The sequence below is a fragment of the Balearica regulorum genome, chromosome 30, assembly GCF_011004875.1.
Source record: "Balearica regulorum gibbericeps isolate bBalReg1 chromosome 30, bBalReg1.pri, whole genome shotgun sequence".
NCBI lineage: Eukaryota > Metazoa > Chordata > Aves > Gruiformes > Gruidae > Balearica > Balearica regulorum.
In genome coordinates this window covers 340,336-365,235 of record NC_046213.1, presented here as the reverse complement: position 1 = coordinate 365,235, position 24,900 = coordinate 340,336, and the positions used below count along the sequence as shown (strand labels likewise).

At 65.2% G+C, this 24,900-nt stretch overlaps 2 protein-coding genes across 12 annotated transcripts; both read left to right on the top strand.

The window, feature by feature from the left end:
* The first annotated feature begins 1,292 nt into the window (after positions 1-1,292).
* S1PR2 (sphingosine-1-phosphate receptor 2) lies at positions 1,293-7,216 on the top strand. The gene is made up of 2 exons (XM_075738129.1): positions 1,293-1,396; positions 5,361-7,216. Exons 1-2 carry the CDS (start codon positions 1,315-1,317, stop codon positions 6,503-6,505), a joined length of 1,227 nt encoding a protein of 408 aa, XP_075594244.1. The 5' UTR covers positions 1,293-1,314; the 3' UTR covers positions 6,506-7,216.
* A 1,764-nt stretch (positions 7,217-8,980) lies between these two features.
* DNMT1 (DNA methyltransferase 1) lies at positions 8,981-24,844 on the top strand. Of its 11 annotated transcripts, none has more exons than XM_075738008.1 (35): positions 10,673-10,938; positions 11,763-11,805; positions 12,143-12,241; positions 12,373-12,480; positions 12,562-12,832; positions 13,146-13,218; positions 13,486-13,576; positions 13,689-13,729; positions 13,873-13,924; positions 14,277-14,360; positions 14,453-14,562; positions 14,655-14,773; positions 14,925-15,017; positions 16,046-16,197; positions 16,275-16,462; positions 16,951-17,140; positions 17,344-17,441; positions 17,555-17,702; positions 17,808-17,923; positions 18,121-18,322; positions 18,410-18,546; positions 18,665-18,838; positions 19,443-19,664; positions 20,294-20,486; positions 20,920-21,010; positions 21,593-21,727; positions 21,854-22,136; positions 22,238-22,379; positions 22,572-22,738; positions 22,819-22,996; positions 23,280-23,475; positions 23,548-23,711; positions 23,808-23,924; positions 24,057-24,119; positions 24,303-24,844. In XM_075738008.1, the coding sequence occupies exons 1-34, from the start codon at positions 10,688-10,690 to the stop codon at positions 24,102-24,104; spliced, it is 4,776 nt and encodes a 1,591-aa protein (XP_075594123.1). In that variant the 5' UTR covers positions 10,673-10,687; the 3' UTR covers positions 24,105-24,119; positions 24,303-24,844. The 11 variants fall into 11 exon arrangements, with proteins under 11 accessions (XP_075594129.1, XP_075594128.1, XP_075594124.1 ...); XM_075738006.1 differs by having other exon boundaries at positions 18,413-18,546; positions 24,029-24,119; positions 24,303-24,484; XM_075738005.1 differs by having other exon boundaries at positions 24,029-24,119; positions 24,303-24,484.
* Positions 24,845-24,900: the final 56 nt, after the last annotated feature.

Below are 24,900 nucleotides of genomic sequence, written 5' to 3'. Positions count from 1 at the left end.
GGTGTCGTGTCCGTCCGTCCCCCCCCAAGTTCCCCACCGGGGCGCGGGGGTCCCGCCGGGGTGTTGATCCCGGTTGGATCCCAGGCTCCGATAACCGGTGGTGAACTCGGCGTGTGGCCCGTGGTGGAGCCAGGATGGGGATGGGGGGGGGGGGGAGTGTGGGGGGGGGTCAGGATGGGGGGTGGGGGCCCCCCCCGAGCCCATCTGGGAACAATTCCCCTCCCAGCGCCTTTCGGCGAGCCAGGATCCGGCCCCGGCCCGGGGGCGGGTGGGCTCTGCTGGCCAAGTCACGGGGGCCGAGCCGTGCGCAGCCGTCCCGGGGGTCCGGGGGCGAGGAGGGGAGGGGGGGGGGGCCTCATCCTGCCCATCCCCTTCCCCCCCCCCCCCGATCCCGCCGCCTGTTTCCAATTAAATCCCTTCCCCGGCCCCTCGATGCCGGCCGGGGGGGCTGCAGGGACCCCCCACCCCTCTCCCAGTGCCCAGGGGCTGCTCGGGAGGGGGTGTCTCCTCAATATTTGGGGGGGGGGGGGCTGCTGGGGGTGGGGGTGTCTCCCTTTTCCAGCCCCCCCCCCCCCCCTCCTTCTTGGCAGGATCCTTCCCTGCTCGCTGGCCCCCGGCCAAGCCGTGGAAAATCCTGGAAGCGTTTCCAGGCGTGAAAATCCCTTTGCCGAAGCGTTGGGAAGTGGGGGGGGGACACACACAGACACCCCCCCCCCCCCTTTAGCCCCCCCAAAATTGGGCTGAGGGATCCGATCCCCGTTGGGATTCGGGGCCTGATCCTGCACCCCAATCCCCAGCACTTTGGTTTCTGGGGGCAAAAATCCACCACCACGAGTGGGACCCCTAAAATCTGGCACTTTCCTGAGTGGGTGCCCCCCTTTTTTTTGGGGGGGGGGGGAGGGAGTAAAGAAGGGGAACCCCCCTCTCCCTGACGTATCTCTTCCTGTCGTTGATGTCACGTTGCTCCGCGACAAAAAGCCACCGACAAAACTTCCCCGTGGGGCACCCCCGATAGTGGAGTACTGCGTGGGTGGGGCCACGACAACCCCCTCCCACGGGGGCGGGGAGGGGCAAGACCCCACGGGGGGTGCACGGGGGGGCTCTTACCCTCCCCCCCCTCCGCCCCATTTTTGGTGCCTCCACCCCCCCCCCCCCTCAGGACACGGGGGGGGGACCCAGACATCCGCGTGGGTCGTGGAGTGGGGGCGGGGGGGGGGGGTTTGCGGACACGAGTGGCCTCGTCCTTCCACGGGGCGGGGAAAACCAGCTTCAAACTGCCCCGCCTCCCCCCCCCCCCCCCCCCCGCCCCCGCACATGTTGCAACCGGGCGGCGGGCAGGAGCGCTGTGCTGCCGGTACCGGCAGCGGCACCGGGACCGGGACCGGGAAAAGAGCCGGTAAGACCTTGATTCCACACACACCCCCCCCCCCGCCACACACCCCCCGGCTCATCCAAGTACCGGCGCTTCCCCTCCACGCGTGGGACCCACGCGTGTCCCCCTCCCACATCCCCTCCTCATCCCAACGCCCGGAGGGAGGGGGGGGGCATCCAGAGAGGGACCCCACTCGGGGAGGTGGGGGGGGGACACACGACACCCCCGCGTGTCCCCAAAAGGAGGTGGCCGTGCCCCGGCACCCTCGTCCGCCCCACGGTGACGAGTGGGGCTGCCCCAGAGTGACAAAGTGGGGTGCCCCGTGGTGGTGGTGGGGGGTGTCTCACGGGTGACACCCTGGGGGGGGGGCTCAGGGTGCCGAAACCTTCGCGGCTGGGGGTCTTCGGCCACCGTCCCACCGCGGTGATGGTGACGGTGGCCGCGGCCATTGTCCCGCTTGCCGGCGGCCAGGCCACCCCGCTGCGCCGGAGCGGGAAGCGGGTGCCCGGATCCGGTCCAGCTGTTTTGGCCTCGTCAACATCTGGCTCACAGCTGGCGGGAGGCCCCCCCCCCCCCCCCCCCCGGGGGAGCTGCGCTCCTTGGCACCCCCCCCCCGGCTCCCCGCTTGTGCAACGGCTAACGGCTGCGGTGAGCGCCCGCCGGCCCATGGGTGGCATCACCAGCGGTGCCGCGGGGTGCTGGTGAGGCTGTGCCCTCGGGTGTGCACCCACGTGTCCTCACTGGCACCCACCTGGGCGTGCAACGGGGTTCTGGCGCCCGTGTGCCCTCGCTGGCACCCACCCGGGTGTGCCACAGGCTGCCAGCACCCGCGTGTCCTCGGTGGCACCCACCCGGGTGTGCCACAGGGTGCCAGCACCCGTGTGTCCTCGGTGGCACCCACCCGGGTGTCCCGGCATGCCGGTGCCCTGAGCCACACACCGCAGCACCGCGGTGCCCTCTTGGGTGCCTCGCTGCGCCCTGGTTCATGCCCCCGGTGCCCCCTCGGTGTCGGGGTGCTGCCGGCTGCCTCCCACCCCCGGCTCCTGCCGTGGCCCCCCACGCAGGAATTTGGAGCAGCCAGGTTGCCGCCGCCGGCCACTGCTCGGTAAACAGTCCATGCACGGCGCGGCGCCAAGCAGCCGCCTCGGTTGGGTCGAGGTCGGTATCGTGCGGTTCAGGGGGGGCCCCGAGGTCTCGGGGGTCCCGTGCCGGGGCAGTTCGGTGGCCAACCGTGAGGTCACACCGTGCCACGCCGCGCATCTTCTCCCCCGTGCCTGAGCACCCACCCGCTCGCACGCCTGTCCCCACGTGCGTGTGCCGGAGCGGGGGGCACGGCGGGGTCCTGCACCCCACGGGGCCGGATCCTGCCCCGGCACCATCTGGCCGCCACCTCCGCGGTTATTTAAACCCGGCGCTAAGCCCGGCCGGGCGCTGGCTGCCCAGGCCTGATCCAATTTGCTTCTCGGTGGCCGAGCGGCCCCGGGGTTGGAGCGGGGGGATATTTTGGGAACAAGGGGCCCTGTGTGCCCCCACCGCGGCCCCTCCCCCTGCGCCCATGGCCGGGGGGCTCCCAGCCCCCCCCTCCTCTGCCGCTGCCCCCTGGCCCAGCCGCGCCGGGGATGCTCGCCCCTGCCTGGGCCCCCCCAGCCCTGGTCCTGCCTGGGACCCCCCCCGGATACTCTGGGCCTGGGATCCCCCCGGGCCTGATCCTGCCTGGGACCCCCCCCGGATACTCTGGGCCTGGGATCCCCCCGGGCCTGATCCTGCCTGGGACCCCCCCCCGGATACTCTGGGCCTGGGATCCCCCCGGGCCTGATCCTGCCTGGGACCCCCCCCCGGATACTCTGGGCCTGGGATCCCCCCGGGCCTGATCCTGCCTGGGACCCCCCCCCGGATACTCTGGGCCTGGGATCCCCCCGGGCCTGATCCTGCCTGGGACCCCCCCCGGATACTCTGGGCCTGGGATCCCCCCGGGCCTGATCCTGCCTGGGACCCCCCCTGGATCCTGGGGTCCCGAGGGGGGTCTGGGGGGGGCGATCCCAGCGTGGGGGCTGAGGAAAAGGGGGGTCCGGGGGGGGGGCTGGTGCAGGGGCCTGGGGAGGATCTTGAGGTGGGTCCTGGTGAGGGGCCTGGGGCAGGATCCCAGTGCAGGATCCTGAGGGGGGATCCTGGTGCAGATCCCAGTGTGAGTCCGGGTGCAGGATCCTGGGGCAAGATCCCTGTGTGGATCCCGGGGCAGTTCCCGGAGCAGGCTCCCGGTGTGGATCCCTGTGCGGATCCCGGGGCAGGATCCCCGGGGCGGTTCCCGGAGCAGGATCCCTGTGCGGATCCCGGTGTGGATCCCTGTGCAGATCCCTGTGCGGATCCCGGTGTGGATCTCTGTGCGGATCCTGGGGCAGTTCCCGGAGCAGGATCTCTGTGCGGATCCCGGTGTAGATCTCTGTGCGGATCCTGGTGCAGGATCCCCGGGGCAGTTCCCGGAGCAGGGTCCCGGTGCAGATCCCGGTGTGGATCCCTGTGCAGATCCCTGTGCGGATCCCGGTGTGGATCCCGGGGCGGATCCCGGGGCGGTTCCCGGGGCAGGCTCCCCCGGGGGTCCCCTCTCCCCCCTTGCCCGCCCGTCCCCCCCCATTCCCCTGGCTCCGCCCGCGGCCGCAGCAGCCGGGGCCGGGACCGGGGCCGGGGCCGGGACCGGGACCGGGACCGGGGCCGGCCGGTGGCGGGGCGGGCGCGGGGAAGGGGAAGCGGCCGGTGCTCGGCGGCGGCGGCGGCTCCTCCCGGGACCGGCGGCTCCTCCCGGGACCGCTGCCCTCGGCGGGGACCCGGAGAGGGGAGGGGAGGGGAGGGGGGGGTGTCCCGGGGCGGCGGGAGCGAGGGGCGGTGCCCCGGCACCGGGCGCGGCTGCGCAAGACCCGGGCGGCGGCGGCGGCGGCGGGAGGCAGCGGGCGGCGGCACCGGCGGCTGGAGGTGCGGCGGGGCGCGGGGCTCCTTCCCCCCCATCTTTCCCCCCTCCCGGACCCCGGTCCCATCCCGAACCCACCCGTTCCCCACGGGGGTCCGTCCCGGCACGGGGGGGAACCGGGAAGGGGGGGGGGGGGGCTCTGACCGGGGGTCCCGTCCCTAACTTGGGGGGGGGGGGCCACGGCGGTACCGGGTGTCCCGTCTCTAAGTGGGGGGGGACACGCACCCGGTACTGGGTGCCCCATCCCTAAGCGGGACACCGGGGATCCAGTATGGGGGGGTCCCGTCCCTAACTTTGGGGGGGACCCGGGCAGAGTGTCCCGCCCCTGAACGGGGGGGGGGGGGGCCCGGTACCGAGTGTCCCATCCCTGACTGGGGGGGGGGACACGATGGTACTGGGTGCCCCATCCTAACGGGGCACACACAGGGACCCCCTCCCTAATCGAGGGGGGACAGTACCTGCTCCCCACCCCAGATTAGGGGAAGGGGGACATTACTGTGTCCCCTCTCCCTAATTTTGGGGTGCATGGTCGCCACCACCCTAACTGCTCCCCCCCCCAACCAAGGGGGTCCCACCCCTCACCGGGGTGGGGGTGTACTGTCCACCTCGGCCGTGGCTCTTCCATCCCCTCGGGGAAGGCACCCAGGGCTTCACCCCACAGCAGCTCCTCGTCCCCGTCCCCAGGGAGGGTCCCCCCGGGACCCCCCGTGTGTGTCCCCCCCACCCCGGGGCCACTTTGCACCACGGTTGTGCTCACCTCAGAGCATCACCTCCAGTGTGGCAGCGGCAGGACAGTCTCACCGGCTGCACTCTGTGCCCCGGGCAGCTCAAAGGTGCGTTTATCTTCTAACCATCAGGACTTCCTTTTTGAGTCATTTCTGCCGTGCCGGCGCGGATGCTACACAGCAGGATCTCATGTCTCGCTCCTCGCCGAACCAGCTGCGCGCCCAGCTGCACGCAACTCCCCGTCTTGCTGCGGTCGGGGGATCCCGGCACCGTTGTCACCCCGTCTCTTCTGCCCCGCAGGTCTCCGTAGCCCGGGATCGCCGACACCATGTCCTGGCAGCGCTGAGGTCGGCGGGACGGGCGGTGAGCGGAGCCGCGGCCGGCGAGGAACCATGGGGAGCATCTACAAGGAATACTTCAACACAGACAAGATCCGAGAGCACTACAACTACACCAAGGAAAGCTCGGATAGCTCCCCCACCACTTCCCATTGGGTGGTCTCCATCCTCATCGTCGTGTTGTGCTGCTGTATCGTGCTGGAGAACCTGCTGGTGCTCATCTCCGTTTACCGCAACAAGAAGTTTCATTCGGCCATGTACATCTTCATCGGGAACTTGGCTTTCTCCGACCTCTTGGCTGGGTTGGCCTTCATGGCCAACATCTTGCTCTCCGGAGCCACCACCTTCAACTTGACGCCGGTGCAGTGGTTCGTACGGGAAGGCACGGCCTTTGCCACGTTGGCCGCCTCCGTCTTCAGCTTGTTGGCCATCGCCATCGAGCGCCACGTGGCCATCACCAAGGTCAAGGTCTACAGCAGTGACAAGAACTGTCGGATGGTGCTGCTCATCGGGGCTTGTTGGGTGATCGCCGCCGCCATCGGCAGCCTCCCCATCATGGGTTGGAACTGCATGAGCGACCTGCGGGATTGCTCCACCGTCCTCCCCCTCTACTCCAAACGTTACATCTTATTCGTCATCACCATCTTCACCCTCATCCTCCTCGCCATCGTGGGGCTCTACAGCCGCATCTACTGCATCGTGCGCTCCAGCCACGCCGAGATCGCCACCGCCCAGACCCTGGCCCTGCTCAAGACGGTCACCATCGTCCTGGGAGCCTTCATCGTCTGTTGGCTTCCAGCCTTCATCATCCTCCTCATGGACGCCTCCTGCCCCGTTCGGGCGTGCCGGATCCTCTATAAGGCGAACTATTTTTTTGCCTTTGCCATGCTCAACTCAGCCGCCAACCCCATCATCTACACCCTGCGGAGCAAGGACATGCGCCGGGAGTTCCTGCGGGTGCTGTGCTGCTGCGGGGCCGGGCGCCGGGACCAGCCCCCCGGCCGCTGCGGGCTCCCGCTCCGCACCTCCAGCTCGCTGGACCGCTGCACCCCAAGAAATGAGTTACCCACTTCGCCTGTCACCCGCGAGTGTACCACCTCTGTCTAGGGGGGGTCCTGGCCGCCCCACGGCCGCCCCATGGCTGCACCACGGCCGCCCCACGGCCGGGGCGGTGGTACGAAGGGAGCGGGGTCGGGGTGGACGTTTTTCCAGGTACGGATGGACAACTGCACCTTCATCCCGGGCATCAGCCCCCAACCCCCCCGGGGCATCCCCGTTTGCCGGCGGCGATGCCGACGCTCCGGCTGGGATTGCCGTGACCGGCGTGCGCGCCGGCGTGTGCGTGTGCGCGGGCGCGGGCACGCGTGTTGCTCTTCCCACGCCCTGCCCGAGCCCCGGGGCCCCCGCGGGACCTGTCAGACGGGTCCTGGGGCCCCTCCCTGCGCCCGGCTCCCCGCGGCACCCCTGGCGCCAGTGGCAAATCCTCTGCCCCCGGCTGCTCCCCGGCACCGTGGGTGGCTCCGACCGCTGCTCCAGCCGGCGGCGAGGGGGCGGGGGGGGCTTTGCCGGGAAAACCAGGCCTGGGGTGCACGCCGTGGCGGGGGGGGGACACACGTACATACGGGGGGACCCCTGCATCCTCAAGCTCTGCTCCATGGTCCCGCCGCGTGCTGGCACGCGGAGTACGGGGGGTGGCCCCGTCACGACCGGCTCTGCCGGGGCCCCCCCATATCCCTGTGATCGCCCCCAGGAGCGGCCCCCCCATCCCCAGTGCCCCCCCCCCAGGGGTGACAGTTGTATTAAAACGGTGCTTCTCCACCCGCCTCCGCCTCCTTCCTGGGCTGGGACGGGGACCACCGAGTCCCCCCGCTCCCTGGGGCGCCTTCGGGGAGGGCTGCGGGGGGGGGACGGACACGGGAGGGACCCCGAGTGTGGCTGGATGGGGATGTTCAGTGCTCGGCGGCTTTTCCCACCGGGAACCGTTTCCTCCCGCCGCGGTGGATCTTTGCCGTCACCCCGGCTTTCGCCGCCTGCCCGTGCGCTGGCGGGTGATGCCGTGGTATCGGGCTGGGCAGGCGCTTCCTCGCCGCCGTCTCGCATGGCTCCTGCCTTGACCGCAGCTGCTTCCTCGCCGCGACGGTGACGGCATTTTGGGGAAGGCCTGGGCCACACCAGGGGGAAGTGAGGGGACATGTGCTGCCCCCCTCCCCGGCCCCGCGGGCCCCCTCTGTGCTCCCGCAGCCGCCCCAACCCGGTTCCTCATGCTCCCCGGTGCTGGCTCGAGCTTGGGACGCCGGTGCCGGCGCCAAAACCTCTGATGCCCCGATTTGGCCCTATACGCTCCCTGGGAGCGTGCAGAGGAAACGGGGGCGGGGGGTTTCGTTTCCTTTCCCCCACCGCCGCCGTCGGACAGGTCCCCATTTCGGCACCCCGCAGGCGCCCTGGCAATGACCCATGGTGTTTTGGCTGCCTTTACAGCGCCGGGGCCCAGTGCAGGTCCCTGACCGCCTCTGCGGGCGATGAGGAGGCGAAAGTCCACTGTTTCCCCATCGCCCGCCATGCCGTGGTAACGGGGACCCCCGAGCCCGGCAGAGCCGCCCCCCGCGATGCCGAGAGCAGCTCCTGGCTGGGATGGTGATGGATGGGGGAACCCCATGGGAACGGGAAGGGCCGCGGCTGCCGTGATTCATTACAGCCAGGCGGGAGCCGGGGGGCCTCGCCGAAGCGTGGGGGGACGCCGGGGGCCCGGTACGGGGCTGCGCCGGGGGTTTGCACCGCGTCGCACGTGCGTGCGAGGGGCGGCGGGTCCCACAGCTGGGGCCCACCCTGGGCTGCTGCTGGGTGCTGGGTGGCATAAAGCACCCTGGGGCTGTCGTCCTCCCCCCCCCCGCCCTGCCATGGTACCGCCTGTGTCCCCCCCCATCTTCACCGCACTATGGTGTGTCCCCCACAGCGTACAGCGCACCCCCCATCCCTGCAGTGGTACAGCCCATTTCCCCCCCCTTCCCCACAGTGGTACAGCCCACACCAGCTGTGACAGCTCCTTCTCCCCTCCATCCCCGCAGTGCTATGGCCCGTGTCCCCCCCGTCCCCTAGTGGTACGGCCCGTCGCCCCCACTCCCCGCAGTGGTACGGTCCCTCCCGACCCCCCCTACTCGCCCCGCAGTGGTACGGTCCCCCCCGAGGCAGCACCCCCCCCCCCCCGCAGTGGTACGTCCCTCCCGACCCCCCCATTCGCCCCGCAGTGGTACGTCCCTCCCGACCCCCCCCCCCCGCCCCGCAGTGGTACGGTCCCCCCTGAGGCGGCCCCTCCGGCCCGGCCCGTGTCTACCCGGGCCGCCCCGTTCCGGCCGCCCCCGGACAGGTACCGCCCCGCCGGCCCGGGCCCACAGCCCCCCTCGGCCCGGGGCATGTGTGTGTGTGTGTGTGTCCCCGCTCCGCCCGCCCCCGGGAGGGGCCTCTCCCCCCCCCACCCCCCCGGGATAGTCTGTGTTCCTCCCCCCCCCCCCCGGCGGAATGGTATCTCCCGCCCTCCCCCTCCGCCCCCCCCCCCCCCCGCCATGGTCTCGCCCGGCGCCGCCCCGCCCCCGCCGCTGGTTTCGGCGCGAATCCGCCGCCCGGCCCCGCCGCTCCCGCCGCCGCCGCCGCCCCGATGCCGGCCCGGGCCGCCCCGCTGCCCCCGGCCCCGCTGCCCGCCGAGCTGCGCCGACGGTGAGTGCCCGGCCCTGGCAGCGCCCCGCTCTTCCCCCGCCCGGGCCCGGCGGTGCCCGGCCGCCACCTGCGCTGCGCTGACACCCCCCCCCCCCGGCACGGCACGGCACGGCACGGCTCGGCACTGCAACCCCCGGTATCGCGCTGACAGCCCCGCGGTATCGCGCTGACAGCCCCCCCCGGTGTTGCACGGCGTTGCTCTCACCCCCCCTCGGCATTGCATCGCGTTGCATTGCGCTGCCCTGAGCTCCCCCCCCCCCGCCCCCCAACCCCGCCACCACCCCCAGCAGAGCGCTGACAGCCCGTTCCCCCGGCACGGCCCGGCCCGGCCCGGCACGGCCCTGCCACCCCCGAGGTGTGGGGAGCCCAGCGCTGCACCCCTCCTTTGCACGACATTGCAAAGCGGGGTGTCCCGTCCCCCCCCCCCCCCAGTCCCCGTGCGCTGCACCCCGCGGCACAGCCCGGACCCTCGGCGCTGCCCTGACACCCCCCGGTGCTGCTTGACACCCCCGGTGCAGAGCGCTGACCCCCCAGCCCTGCGCTGCGCAGACCCCCGCTCTTCCCTACGCTTTGCGCTGACCCCCCACCCAACACTGCGCTGACCCCCCCCCCCAGCGCGGCGTCCTGCATCGCGTGGACCCCCCGGTGCTGCTTGACACCCCCGGTGCAGCGCACTGACCCCCCAGCCCTGCGCTGCGCAGACCCCCGCTCTTCCCTACGCTTTGCGCTGACCCCCCACCCAACACTGCGCTGACCCCCCCCCCCCAGCGCGGCGTCCTGCGTCGCGTGGACCCCCCGGTGCTGGTTGACACCCCCGGTGCAGCGCGCTGAGCCCCCCAGCCCCGCGCTGCGCAGAGCCCCGCTCTTCCCTACGCTTTGCGCTGACCCCCCAACACTGCGTTGACCCCCCTGTGCAGTGTCCTGCTCCCCCACCTATGGCATGGACCCCCCCCCGGGCAGCGTACTGCCCCCCCCCCAGCACTACCCTGACACCCCCAGTGCAGTGCATGGGCCCCCCAGCACTGCCCTGACCCCCAGCACCCCCTTGACCCCCCCCATGCTCACCTTGCCCCCCCCCAGCACTGCACCCCGCGGCACCCCAGGTCCCCCAGCACCCTGCCGAGCCCCACCGCGGCTCGGCAATGCACCGCACCGGGGGTCCCCGCAGCCCCTCTGCCCCACGGGGCAGCCCTGACCCCCGGCTGTGTGTGGGGGGGCACCCTGGGGGGGGCTGTCAGGGTGCTCCTGCCCCACAGCCGGGCCCCACGTGGCGGTGGGGACACCCGGCCTTGTCCCCACGCAGCTTTGTCCCCACGCTGCCGCTCGGAGCAGGGAGCGAAGGTGCGCTTGGCCGGGGTAGGGGGGGGACCCTGGGTGGCCCCCCACCTTTCTGCAGGGTGGGGGGCACGGAAATCCCTTCCTGGAGGGGCGCGGAAGCGGGGCGCAGCGGGGACATTTCCTTCCCCTGGGACAGGGGGTTTCCAGCCATCCCCCTCCTCGCTCCGGAGGGATCCGGCACAGTCTCCGTGTCCCCCCCACCCCGGCTCTCGCCCCCGCCGCCGGCAGCGGGGAGGACACATGGAGGGGTTGGCGTTTCCTGCGCCGTATTCCCCGCCGGCTATTGTCCCTTCCGCTCGGCTCCCGGCATCCCCTGGCCGGCGGGAAGGGGGGAGCCCGCGCTCGCCGGCTGCTGCCAAGCCGTTCTCTGGTTTGGCTACCCCTCTTCCGGTGCGGCGGCCGCGCGGCACAGCCTTGGCGCGCCCCGACCTTTCCCTGTCCGCCGTTGGTATCCGCCGGAGCGCCGGCTGCATGGCCGTCCTCAAATCCAGGTGCCGGTGACGGGATGGGATTTATCGCCCTCCTGGTTTTTGGGGGGGTGGCGGTGGGGACCCCCTCGACCTCCCTGCTTGCCCCGGTTCGAAGGAAGCAGTGGCGGCGTGGGGGCAGGAAGCCAAAAAAGCGGGTGGCCAGAGGTGAGATGGGAGCGAATGGAGCCGGTGCCGGACGTGCCGGCAGCACCGGAGAGGTCCCATCCCGTGTCCCGGCAGGCGGAAGCGCTCCTGGGGGGTGGCCGCATGGCCCCGGTCCAGCGGACGAGCTCTCCGTTTCGGCGGGAGAGCCGCGGTGAGCCGTGGGGGGAGCGCTGTGGTCGTGCCAAGCCCCCGGCAGTGGCGGCGGGGACGGGGTTTTCTCCTCGCCGTCCCCTCGCCGTGGGGCTGGGGGCTGTCCCTGCCGCGCAGGGGCAGTGCCAGCCGCTTCCCCCCACCCTCCATCGCCGCTTTGTGCCGCTGGCGCTGTGGGAAGACGACACGTGGCTTCTCCCCCGTGGTTTTTTGCCGTCTCCACGCAGGGGTAGGGCACGGGTGGGCAACGAGCCCCTGCCGCTCCCTTGGGGGGTCCCCTGGGCACCGGCATCCCTTCCCCGGCCCCCCTTTATTCCTCGCCTGGGAGCCGAGCATCCCTCTTGCTCCAAGGGAGTTCGGCCCCACTTTGCAGTCACAGCCCGGGCCGCTCCTTTGCCGGGTGTCATTTCTGGAGCCGTTGAGGCGATTCTGGGGGTCTGTCCCGGTCACCGCTGCCCGTTGGCGTGCCCCCCGTAACCTTATTGCCGTCAGCAGAGTGTGGTCTGACCCCCAGCGCTCTTCTCTTGCAGGCTGCAGGACTTGGAGAGGGATGAAGACAGCCTGAGCGAGAAGGTGAGTGTCCCTGGCGCCGGTTTGGGCTCCGCCATCCCGTGCCGTCATCACCGGTCCCGCGTCGGGCGCCGCCGTTAGGCTCGGGATGCTCCGGCTTGCAGCAGTGGGAATTGGCGGGGCTCCGCAGCCAGCTCCTGGATGCTCGGCGCAGACGTGACTCTGATGCCGAGCAGGGAACTGCGATTTATCGGCGCTCCCGAGCCTCTTGTTTCTCTGCCGCCGCGGTGTTGTGAGGATGGGGGGAGTCCGGAGCCCCCCCCGCGGTGGGGTGGGGGGGGACGGGGACAGTGCAGCGGGCTGGCCGAGTGAGACCCCCGTGTCTCCCTTGCTGGCCCAGCTCCCTGGACCCGGTGAGGTCGTAGTCCCGGTGTCGGCGCTGTCCGTTGTCATATGGAAACCGCCGTCACCTCATATCAGGAGGGTCCCCGCGAGCTGGGTGAGCGGCGCCCGGATTCGGAGCGACAGGCGGTTCGGCTCAGCCCGGCCGGCTACGGAGACGTTGTTCCGCCGAGCCTCGCGGGGAACGTCACCGCCGCCCGCTCCACGCCGTCCCCTCCGTCCCCGCAGGAGTGCGTCAAGGAGAAGCTGAGCCTCATCCATGGCTTCCTCCAAACCGATGTCCAGAACCAGTTGAGCGAGTTGGAAGCCAAACTCCGCTGCGAGGAGCTGTCAGAGGTGAGACCCTGGGTTTTTTTGGCTCTTTGGCGGCGCGGCTCACCCGAGCCGAGTGGTTTAATCGATGCTCTTCTCTCCCAGGAGAGGTACCTGGCCAAGGTGAAAGCCCTGCTCCACCAAGAGCTCTCGGCAGAGAATGGGGACGCGGTGCCGTTGCTGCAGGCTTCCAACGGATGCTCCAAAAACGGCGCCTACGGGAGCGATGAGGACTCGGAGCGAGCAGGACCCGATGGGGAAGAAGACAGCGCGATGGAGATGGAGGAAGCAGCCGCCTCTTCCTCCTCGTCTCCGTCGGTCCCCGCGCTGCGGGCGCGCAAAGCCAGGAGGAGCCGATCCAACGGGGAAAGCAAAAGTAATGGTGGCACCGGGAGCGGCTTGGTTTCCCATCCTCTTTCCCAACACGCTTAAACTAAATAATTTATTACGGTTAAACACCAAGCGGAAGCACGGTGGTTCCTGGAGGGATTGAGAGCAGAGATCCCCACCCCGGGAAGGGTTTTGGGGTCTCCTCGCCTTGCTCCGGGATGACGGGGTGCAGGGCGAGGGGTGCTGTTGCCCGTGGTGGTCCCAGTCCCACCCCAGTGGGGTGTTGTGGGAGGGGAAGGGCCGTTAACCATGGGGATCCCCCCCCCCACTAACGCAGTCCCTCGCCGGCTTCCTAACAGAGTCTCTCGCCAGTTCCCGGGTCACTCGCAGCTCCGGCCGGCAGCCGACCATCCTGGGCATGTTCTCCAAAGGGTCAGTACGGTGATGGGGCTGGCGCCTCCTGTACCGCGTCCCCCAGGAGCCTTCATCCTCTTCTTCCTCTCTCTGCCATCCAGGGCTGATGGGTTCGATCCCAAAACTTGGGGTTCCCAAAAGGAGCGGCCTTGGGGACCTGCCGGGCGCTTCCCTGGGGAATCCCGCTCCTGCCGGTGCCGGGAGAGCCCCTCGTGTGTGTCCCCCCCCTCAAGCCCTGGTGGCGTCGGACCCTCGGATTGATCCGTTCCGTTTTAAAACCGGCAGGTCTAACAAACGGAAATCGGAGGAGGTGAACAGGGAAGTGAAGCAGGAGGCGATGAGCGTGGAGAAGGAGGAAGAGGAGCTGGACGAGAAGGTGTGTGCCAGCGCCGGTCAAAACCTTGGCCGGCTGCTTTGCCCAGTCGAGTTGTCCTGGGGGGCACCGTGCTCTCCAGCCTCCCCTTACACCCCTTCGTCTCTCCCTCAAGGAACAAGATGAGAAAAGGATTAAAATCGAAACCAAAGAAGGGTAAGGAGGAAGGAGAGCGTTCCCCGTTTTGGGCCAGTAACCGTCGGTGCCCGTTTCCCTCCGCCGTGGCCTCGTTAGCGCGGGGAGAATGACGACATTACGCTGCTCTGTGTCCTCATCCCTTTGTATTTTCCTGTATCCAGGTTGGATATAAAAGATGAAATTACTCAGGTTAAAACTACACCACCTGCTAAAGTAAGTTCCTTTTCCTCCGTTTCAGCATTTTGGGGACTTTTAAGATTCTTTTAGCTCTTCCAAAGAGCGGTTAGATTTCCCTAAGGGAAAAATAAAGCCATTTCCAACCCATGCAACCGCCAAAAAAAATCACCCCCCCCCCGGCAAGGTGGGGAGCAGCACAGCCTGTGTGAGCTTGGGCCACTTTCAAGGCGAGGGCAGCGGCCGCTGTTTTGCTGCCTGGATGCTTTAAAAACGAGGGTCGCGCTAACGAACGGGACCGTTTAGGGAAGGAGGTTTGAGCCTGATCGTGGGCTGAAGTTCACGGAGGTGGGGGGAGAGAAAAACCGACGACGTCTCCGCTGTCTTGCAGACCACCCCTCCCAAGTGCATTGACTGCAGGCAGTACCTCGATGATCCCGACCTCAAATTCTTCCAAGGGGATCCTGATGATGCCGTAAGGGATTTAATAATGTTTCTTCTTCGGGTCCGGGGAGAGCTGTCACGTTAACGGGAACGCTCGTTAAACGTCCTCTCCCCCTCGCTCAGCTGGAGGAGCCGGAAATGCTGACGGATGAACGCTTGTCCCTCTTTGACGCTAACGAAGATGGCTTTGAGAGCTACGAGGACCTGCCGCAGCACAAAGTCACCTCTTTCAGGTGAGCTGCGGGGAACGCAGGCTATAAAAACCTGCTGAATCTGCAAACCCCGCGGGACAACGCAGCAAACTCCAACCTCTGTCCCTTGCCAGCGTCTACGACAAGCGAGGTCACTTGTGCCCCTTTGACACCGGCCTGATCGAGAGGAACATCGAGTTGTATTTCAGCGGCGCCGTGAAGCCCATCTACGACGATAACCCGTGTCTGGACGGTGAGTCGGACGTGGAGGAGCCTCGAGGGCTGCGGGGACGGTTGATTTGTCACCTTAAATTTCAGCTCGATGCCACTTGCAAAATGAAACTGGATCCAGGTGGCACTTCTGTCACCCACAAAGACTGAAATTTGTGTTTTCTCGCTTTCAGGTGGGGTGAGAGCCAAGAAGTTGGGGCCCATAAATGCCTGGTGGATCACGGGGTTCGATGGAGGGGAGAAGGCTTTGATCGGCTTCACCACAGGTGGGTGAGCGAGGACGGGGGGAGATTGGGCTTGGGGAGCGCGCCTGGCGTGGGATTTACGTCTCCGTTGCATGTCTGCCTGGCGAATGAACTTTATTTGGGTTCGTGGACTTCGCTGCCGCTGGGAACTTGCACCAACAAGCACGTGGCAAGGCGGAGGACCGCGCTGAAGCTCGGGTCTGGGTTTATTTAGCTCAGCGGCATCCAGGCTCATGTTAAATGGATATAAAACCTCTTGCCGAGCTCGCAGCTGCCAGCAGCGCCCTATGTGAAGCTTTTGGGGCTGGGACAAGCAAGGTGGCTGGAGGGGGGGAGCCTCCCGGCCGGCCTTTCCCCGGCAGGATCCGTCCTCTGCTCCCTCCTCTGCAGGAAGCTCCTGGGGACGGGTCAGGGTGTCTTTCGCAGGGAGTTTTCTCTTTGCTTTTGACCTCTTGGCCACCGTTTCAGGGCTCTGTTGCTTTCTCGTGGGCTTTTCGGACAGGTTTGTGTTGAGAAAGTTCTTGGAGGAATGTCCAGGCCCAGCCAGCCCTTGGCTCTGTGTCCCAGCCGGCTTTTTCACTCTCTAGTCAAATTGGGGGAAGAAGCTGATATTTGAGGGTTTAAAAGCTTTTTCCCTTCACCATTTCTGCAAGGAACCCTTCCAATAACCTGGTGATACCAGAGGAGGACTTAACTCTCCTGTGCATCAGCAAATGGAGTTTGTAGTGACAGAAAAAAAAAAAAAAACCCAAATCCTGGATTGTCTTTACTTTCTAATTAGGTAACAGCAAAAACAAAAGGCTAGTGCGCGGATAGTGTGCCCCAGCTCACGTCCCCACTCCCCCCCCTCGCTTCGGTGGTGATAGCTGAGTGACTGTGGGTCCCAGCTCGTGGTAGAGCTTCCCCGCACACTTAGATCTTGGTGCTGTAGCAGCGTGGACGGGCTGGTCTTTCCCTCCCCAGGACCCGCTTGCCGCAGTCCTAGTTCGTCCTTAAATACCGCTAAATTCCCCGGTATTTAACCGCCCGCCGCGATCTCTCCGCCGCAGCCTTTGCGGATTACATCCTGATGGAACCCAGCGAGGAGTACGCTCCCATCTTCGCCCTCATGCAAGAAAAGATCTACATGAGTAAAATCGTCGTCGAGTTCCTGCAGAACAACCGCGACGTCAGCTACGAGGATCTGCTCAACAAAATCGAGGTGAAAATCCGATGGTGGCGGTATCCGGGGGTGGGTGTTGCTTTGTCACCCTTTCCCTAACCACCCCCTCCTCGCAGACCACCGTACCTCCCGCGGGGCTGAACTTCAACCGCTTCACAGAGGACTCGCTCCTGCGGCATGCCCAGTTCGTGGTGGAACAGGTAGAAAGCTACGACGAAGCTGGGGACAGCGACGAACCCCCCGTCCTCATCACGCCCTGCATGAGGGACTTGATCAAGCTGGCTGGAGTCACCCTGGGGAAGAGGTGAGCCCCGTCTCCCCACGTAGATGCTCTCTTTGGGGGGGCACTTGGCTTTGCAGCATCCCAGGAGGAGCCCGGCGGGTTGGGGATCCCTCCAGGAAAACCCTTTTGCTTGTTCCCAGCTGGGATGACCTGAAGGTTTAGGCTCAGTGGCATGAGCGGCACTGGGAAATGAGAGCGGAAATCCTCCCCAGAGTGGGAAAACCCTCTGCCTAGGGCTGCCCCGAGGGAGGAAGGGGACTGGGCTGGGTCCCCGGAGCCTGGCTTTGCTCTTTGTCCTGCTGTAGCATCCCTTCGGGACCCCTTGCCAGCCGCAGCACGTGCCTGGGGACCTGTTAGGGGATCCCACCGTGGTCCTCGGCCCTTGGGTGCCCTGGGGAGAGCTCTGTTCCCTGGGGACCCTCCTGGGATGCCTGGCTGTTTGTCGTGGCTGTACCTGTCAGCGATACGAGGCACAGAGTCCCCTCTCACCGCTCTCACCTTGGTCGCAGGCGAGCCGTCAGGCGGCAGGCCATCCGGCACCCCACCAAAATAGACAAGGACAAGGGTCCCACCAAAGCCACCACCACCAAGCTGGTGTACCTCATCTTCGACACCTTCTTCTCGGAGCAGATCGAGAAGGACGAGAAGGAAGATGACAAGGAGAACGCCATGAAGCGCCGGCGCTGCGGCGTCTGCGAGGTAACGGGGGGGCTGGCGTGGAGCCGAAGTCGCCGTCTTCGTCCCCTTCATCCTGCCTGAATGGCCCCTTCTGGGGTCGCTCCCTTGGGGCAGGAGATCGATTTCCCCAAGGCCACCGAGCTCCCCTCGGTCCCTGTCCCTCCTGCCTGGGGCGTCTTCGCTGCATCTGCCCGTGCTCAGCCTGTCCCCTCTCCCTTCTCCAGGTCTGCCAGCAGCCCGAGTGCGGGAAGTGCAAAGCTTGCCAGAACATGGTGAAGTTTGGGGGCAGCGGACGGAGTAAGCAGGCTTGTTTGCAGAGGAGGTGCGTCTCCCCCCGGCAGCGATGTCTCCTGCCAAAGTCCTGTCCACCTCCGGAGGGAGGGGACGTGGTCCCCGCACCGTGCCCTGCTGCAACGACGGTCCCTGTGTCCCCAGGTGTCCCAACCTGGCTGTCCGGGAAGCCGATGAGGATGAGGAGGTGGATGACAACATCCCCGAGATGCCGTCGCCCAAGAAGATGCTGCAGGGGAGGAAGAAGAAGCAGAACAAGAGCCGTATCTCCTGGGTGGGGGAGCCCATCAAGGTGAGGCTGGGCAGGACCCTGCTGGGGTGGGTGTTTGGGCTGCGAAGGGGGCTGCGTCGCTCGCCGGCGTGGGGATTTAACCGTGCTGTCCCCCTGCTTCTGCAGAGCGATGGGAAAAAGGACTACTACCAGAGGGTCTGCATTGACTCAGAGACCCTGGAGGTGGGAGACTGTGTCTCCGTCAGCCCTGACGATCCCACCAAGCCCCTCTACCTCGCCAGGTCGGTGCCGTGGTGCTGAAGAGGACGAGTCTCTGCTCCTGCTGGGGTGGACGTTTGTGGGGAGAGCTGATGTTCCCAATTAGAGAACCCTAATTGCTTGGCCGTGCTGCTGTTTGAGGACTCTCCAGCTCTGGCAAGGCTCAGAGCAGCTCAGCCCTTTTCTCGGCGCCCCGTAACCCTGGCTCCTTCCCCCTCAGGGTGACAGCCATGTGGGAGGACAGCAGTGGCCAGATGTTCCACGCGCACTGGTTCTGCCCGGGCTCCGACACCGTCCTGGGGGCCACCTCTGACCCCCTGGAGCTCTTCTTGGTGGATGAGTGCGAGGACATGCAGCTCTCCTACATCCACGGCAAAGTCAAAGTGATCTACAAGGCGCCGTCGGAGAATTGGTCCATGGAGGTGGGTGACAGCCCTGCAAACCCCGACCGGCCGGGCCAGGCACGGCACGGGCAGCGGCACCGATCCCTGTGAACACCTCTCTCCTAGCAGGGCGGGCTGGACATGGAGATCAAGATGGTGGAAGATGATGGGAGAACTTACTTCTATCAGATGTGGTACGACCAGGAGTACGCTCGGTTTGAATCCCCACCGAAAACTCAGCCCACGGAAGACAACAAATACAAGTGAGCGTGCGCAGGATCTCTCTCGGGATCCGCTCTGCTCAAAACGAGCAGCAGGAGCCTCCCAGCTCCCGGCAGCACCGCAGCCGGCCTCGGCAGGGTCCTGTCCCCCTTCCTGCAGGTTCTGCATGAGCTGCACGCGCCTGGACGAGGTAAGGCACAAGGAGATACCCAAAGTGGCTGAGCCCCTGGAGGAAGGGGACGGGAAGATGTTCTACGCCATGGCCACCAAGAACGGAGTACAGTACAGGGTGGGAGATGGCGTCTACCTCCTGCCAGAAGCCTTTTCCTTCAGGTTGGTGCTTGCAGGGGGCTGTAAGAGCTTCTCAGATGCTCTTTGGTCAGGCTTTTGGTAGCAGAGGAGATAGTCTCGGGGTAGTGAATCCCACCTGCAAACGAAACGGTTATTATGCTAATTTCCAAAAGCTTAGCTTAAAGATAAAGGTGCCTCTAACCCCAATTTCACCTCCTGTGATTAAACGGAGCAACCTTTCTCTGATCAGACAATCCCGATCGCTGAACTGCCCTGTTTTGGCAGATGAATCGGAATCCTTTCGTGCGTCGCTTTTTCATCCAAAGAGCCTGGGTAGATGAAAGGTGAAACACGCCCCTGCCTGCTGCCCGTAATTACGGGAGGAGAAACGGCAAACCTCTTCGGGGAGAGGGCTGGGGCAGCAGCCGGTCGGCACCTTGGTTTGCACCGTGCATGGTTACGGAATGGTCTGGCTGTAAAATGCCCGTGCTGTGGACCAGGAGGTTTGGTGCCCACCAAGGAGAGCAGAAGAGGAGGAGGAAACAGGCAGGCTAGGCAGGGACGTGGGAAGAGGGTTCTCTGTGCAGCTGGGGTTTTTTTGGGGGGAAAGAGATACCCCAACCTCCTTCTCTCCCCTTCTCCCCAGCATGAAACCCGCTAGCCCAGCCAAGCGGCCCAAAAAGGAGGCGGTGGATGAGGAACTGTACCCGGAGCACTACCGCAAGTACTCGGAGTACATCAAGGGCAGCAACCTGGATGCCCCCGACCCTTACCGCGTGGGCCGCATCAAAGAGATCTTCTGCAACATCCGCAGCAACGGCAAACCCAACGAGGCCGACATCAAGCTGCGCATCTGCAAGTTTTACAGGTGAAGAGCGCTGCCGGGGTCTGCGTTACGGGGGGGGCAGAGCCCCCCGAGGGGGCTGCAGGGTTCTCCCGAGATTGTGGGTGCTGGGAGAAGCTCTGCGCCGTCGGCTCGAGGTCGTGCCGCAGTCAGGTGCCTCAGCACTGCTCGAAGGGGCTGACTGCCGTGCCGTTCTGGGCTCAGGCCCGGCGCTGAGCCGCGCCACCAGTGCCATCCCAGGGCGTGGGTGTTTACCCAAACATTCGCAGGTCCTTATTCATCTCCCTCGCACCATGGAGGGATGTGTGCGAAGAGCCTTGGCAGCAGGAGAGGAGCATGCTGATGCTCAGACCGCATGTGTTTTGAGCCTAACAGCTCCTTGCTTTAGATCTCTTTGCCTTTAAATTCACTTACCAGCTCCGGTGCCAATTCCCCCCTCCTTCCTCCAAGAACCCCCTCCAAAAAACTCCCTTTGGTATGAAACAAATCATCCCTTTGGTGCTGCGCCCAGGCCGTGCCAGCGAACATGCGCAGCCGGAGGAAATAAACCCTGTTTTTTGGGGAGACGGAGCGGCGCGAGCGTCAGAGGCTGGACGGGGGTGTGAGGATCTTGCCAAAAACATTTCCCCGATCCAGGTGCTTTTTCCCTGCAGACCTGAAAACACGCACAAGTCCATGAAAGCCAGCTACCACGCGGACATCAACCTCCTGTACTGGAGCGATGAGGAAACGACAGTCGACTTTCGCGCTGTGCAGGGCCGTTGCACGGTGGTGTACGGGGAGGACCTGACGGAGAGCATCCAGGACTACTCTGCCGGTGGGCTCGACCGCTTCTACTTCTTGGAGGTGAGGAAGATGAGGTTTGAGGTGTGTGGCTGCATCCCCGGGCACTGAGCAGAGCAGGCGCATCGATCCCTGGCTGTCCCGTTTCTCTGGGTGTGTTTTGCACGGAGGAGCTGTTGTGCAGAGCGAGGATTTGTAGCCCGTTGCAGGCTCCTGGCAACTAAGATGCAGAGGAAGCTTTGATCTGAGTGTCGCCAGGAGCTGGCTGGAGCGGTTGCTCCCTATGGAGCTGAGGGGACAAATTTAGACCCTCGGGCGGCTGCCCCGGCTCCCTGAGGCAATGGAGAGGGAGGTGACGGAGCCTCTGCGGCCCCCGGCACTGTGCCTGTGTCCTGCCCTTCGGTTTTGCAGCCCTGATGGGGTGTTGGCAATGCCTCGGCTGTTTCTGAGCTAGAAAAGCTGTGTTCGAGTGTCCTGAAGTCGTTCTCTTCCCCAGGCTTACAACGCAAAAACCAAGAGCTTTGAAGATCCTCCCAACCATGCTCGGAGCTCTGGCAATAAAGGGAAGGGGAAGGGGAAAGGGAAAGGTAAGTCTGCTTGTGGGGAGAGGTCTCGGGTGGGTGAACCGGTTCGTGTCTGCCGTTACGCACTGCCGAGCAGAGATAAGACCGACCAGATGTTTCTGTGCTCTCCTCCTTGCTCCGATGCTCTGGCAGGATGCAGCGGTGTGGTTTTAAGGCACCTAATCTCTTTGAAATAAACCTTGCAGAGACAGCACCTGGTCCTGCAGAGATCTCAAAGCTTTTCACTTGCCGACCCTCTGCCAGGGGCTGGCGGCTTTGTAGCGTAGGGTTTGTACCCTGCTCCTGACACGGGGAGCTGCCCTGTGAGTTATCGCTGCGCCCGTCTGACCCTCAGAAACCCTCTGCCCGCGCCCCACGGGCCGTTGGATGGAAAGGGATCGCACGGAGGGGAGGGAAAAGACAAGAGGCTTCCCTTCCAAATGCAAGGGCGTATTCTGGCAGCGGCAGTGAAACAATTAAGGGGCAGAAAGGTGCTTGAAGCTGATGTTTTAGCTGCTGCGGAGGAGGGGGAGAAGAATTTGCCTTGTAAGCACTAAGAGGAGGAAATGACTTTGCCTTTTGATGTGAGCGGGGCTCTGTTCGCAGGCAAAGGCAAAGGGAAGTCGTCGGTGAGCTGCGAGCAAAGCGAGCAGGAGCCGGTTGAGCTGAAACTGCCCAAGCTGCGGACCTTGGATGTCTTCTCTGGCTGCGGAGGGCTGTCCGAGGGCTTCCACCAGGCAGGTGAGCGGCAGAGCGGGGACAGCGGTGGGGCGGCGAGTAGTTCCTCTGAGCTGGCCGTTGTGTTCGGCACGAGCCAGCGTTCTGCTCCTCTGCGCGTGTTCAAAATCCTTCGCTTTGTCTCCCCAGGTGTATCGGAGACGCTCTGGGCCATCGAGATGTGGGAACCGGCCGCCCAGGCTTTCCGACTGAACAATCCCAGCACTACCGTCTTCACGGAGGATTGCAACGTCCTGCTGAAGCTGGTCATGTCCGGCGAGAAGACCAACTCGCTGGGGCAGAAGCTGCCGCAGAAGGGGGATGTGGAGATGCTGTGTGGTGGTCCCCCGTGCCAGGGCTTCAGCGGCATGAACCGCTTCAACTCCCGCACCTACTCCAAGTTCAAGAACTCCCTGGTGGTCTCCTTCCTCAGGTGAGCAGGGGAGGCAGCGAGGAGCTGTTGGGGCACAGGCACAGACCCCCACCTCCAACTTTGCTCTGGCCTTGCTCCCGTGTCCCTCTCCCTCCTCGCAGTTACTGCGACTACTACAGACCGCGGTTCTTCCTTCTGGAGAACGTCAGGAACTTCGTGTCCTTCAAGCGTTCCATGGTGCTGAAGCTCACCTTGCGTTGCCTTGTCCGTATGGGTTACCAGTGCACCTTTGGGGTCCTACAGGTAGGGTGGCGGGTGACCACGAGACAGTTAACCGGGGTGAAAACCCCTCTCCTCTTGCCGTGAACCATTGAGCATTTGGCTGCGTTGCTCCTTGGCTTCCCTCGGTGGCTTGAGGGATGTTCCCAGCTCTTTGAGGGCATGGACTGGACAGGGAAACTCCAGCCCCTTCAGGAGTTGTCCCCTCTTTCCCAGGCTGGCCAGTACGGTGTGGCCCAGACACGGCGGAGAGCCATCGTCCTTGCCGCGGCTCCCGGCGAGAAGCTGCCCATGTTCCCCGAGCCCTTGCACGTGTTTGCACCCCGTGCCTGTCAGCTCAGCGTCGTGGTGGACGACAAGAAGTTCGTTAGCAATATCACCCGGTGAGCCTTCGGAGCTGTGCCGGGGCCAGTGAGGGGCAGGGCGAGGCATTGGCCACTCATGGCTCCCTCCTTCCTCCCAGGACATATTCCGGCCCCTTCCGCACCATCACAGTGCGGGACACCATGTCCGACCTTCCGGAGATCAGGAACGGTGCCTCTGCCCTGGAGATCTCCTACAACGGGGAGCCCCAGTCCTGGTTCCAGCGGCAGATCCGGGGTTCCCAGTATCAGCCCATCCTCAGGGACCATATCTGCAAGGTGTGGATGCTGGGGTCTCAATGCGGGGACCCCGGGCTGCACTCGGACCCCCCCAGACCCAAACAGCTGGGGGTCAAGGGCAGGTTGGATGTGGGGTAGGGAGAGTGGGACCATCCCCAAGCCCTCCATGGTTAATTTGACCAAAGATGAGGCCGGTGGAGCTGCAGGGACCTGTCCCTCTTTCTCAGCCTTCCCTGGAGAGAGGACCAGGGCTCTTGGGGTGGCTGGTGTCCCTCCGCGTCCCCTACCCTGCTGACAGTGATGGCGGGCTTGTTGTTGGCAGGACATGAGCGCCTTGGTCGCAGCCCGGATGAGACACATCCCCTTGGCCCCCGGTTCCGATTGGCGCGACCTGCCCAACATCGAGGTGCGGCTGTCAGACGGCACGACCACGCGTAAGCTGCGGTACACGCACCACGAGAAGAAAAACGGCCGCAGCAGCTCCGGGGCATTACGAGGGGTCTGCTCCTGCGTTGAAGGTAGGTGCTGGCTCCCCAAAAATCATCTGCGGCCGCCTCTCCGTCCCCTCTTCACTTTTTCCATCTCCCCAGGCAAACCCTGCGACCCCGCGGACCGGCAATTCAACACCCTCATCCCCTGGTGCCTGCCCCACACCGGCAACCGGCACAACCACTGGGCCGGGCTTTACGGCCGTCTGGAGTGGGACGGCTTCTTCAGCACCACCGTCACCAACCCTGAGCCCATGGGCAAGCAGGTGGGTGCCACTGGATCCCTCCCCTCCGCCGGGAAGGGCAGGTGTTGCCAAATGGCCGCCATGGGTTCCAACCGTCGGTTTTATTTGTTGCCGTAGGGTCGGGTGCTGCACCCGGAGCAGCACCGGGTGGTGAGCGTGAGGGAGTGCGCCCGCTCCCAGGGCTTCCCTGATACCTATCGCCTCTTCGGGAACATCCTCGACAAGCACAGACAGGTGAGTGCCGGCAGCTCGCCGGCGGCAAACCCCTCACCAGCGGCATCCCCTTGCCGGCGGCGTGGCGGAGCCGGCGCTCGGCGTTAACCCTCCCTCTGTCGCAGGTCGGTAACGCAGTGCCTCCTCCTCTAGCCAAAGCCATCGGGCTGGAGATCAAGTCGTGTGTGTTGGCGAAGTTGAGAGAAGACATGGCGGGTAGGTCCCGTGCTGAGAGATGCTGCTGTTCCCCTGCCTTGCGCTGCGGGCGGAGGGGTTGGATACACCGGCCCTGGCCCCAGCCCTCCCTCGAGGGGTCCTGGTTTGGGGCTGGGGGCCGCAGGGCCCATCCTGCCTCCCCGGGTTGGGGTATAGTAGCGTCACCCCCTCCTCTGTCCCCAGAGACCAGCGCCCTGGAGAAGATGGAGACCATGGAAACCGCCGACTGACGCGCGGCCTTTCCTCTGGCACCAGGACTCCCAAACATGCACTGATTTATTTTAACCCTTTTTTTGTTTGTTTTATTTGATTTTTTTGTTTTGTTTTTTTTTTTTTTTTTTGTTTTTTTTTTTTTTTTGTTTTTTTTTTTTTTTTGTTTTTTTGTTTTGTTTTTGTTTTTGTTTTTTTTTTTAAATTCCCGGCCTGTGGGGATCCCCTGTGGCCTGTCCTTCCCCCCCCAGCCCCGCTCGTGTCTGTCTCCCGGCTTCCCTCCGCCGCTGTCTGTGATGGTCGAATTCCACTACCGCCCCGGGAACCCCCCCGGCCCCTGGCAGAGCTCTGTGGGACCCCCCAGTCCTGGCCCTGCCCTGGAGCCCCGCTCCCTGTTTTTACGCCGCATTGTATTGAAAATAATAGGCCGCTTTGTACAAGTGGGAATTGATACTTTATGTAGTTTTTATATGTTGTAATATTTCTTCAAATAAATCTCTCCTATAAATTATAAACCCCTTGTCCCTCCCCGGTTTTTTTTCGGGCCTAGCGTGGGCCTCGGCCCCGCGGG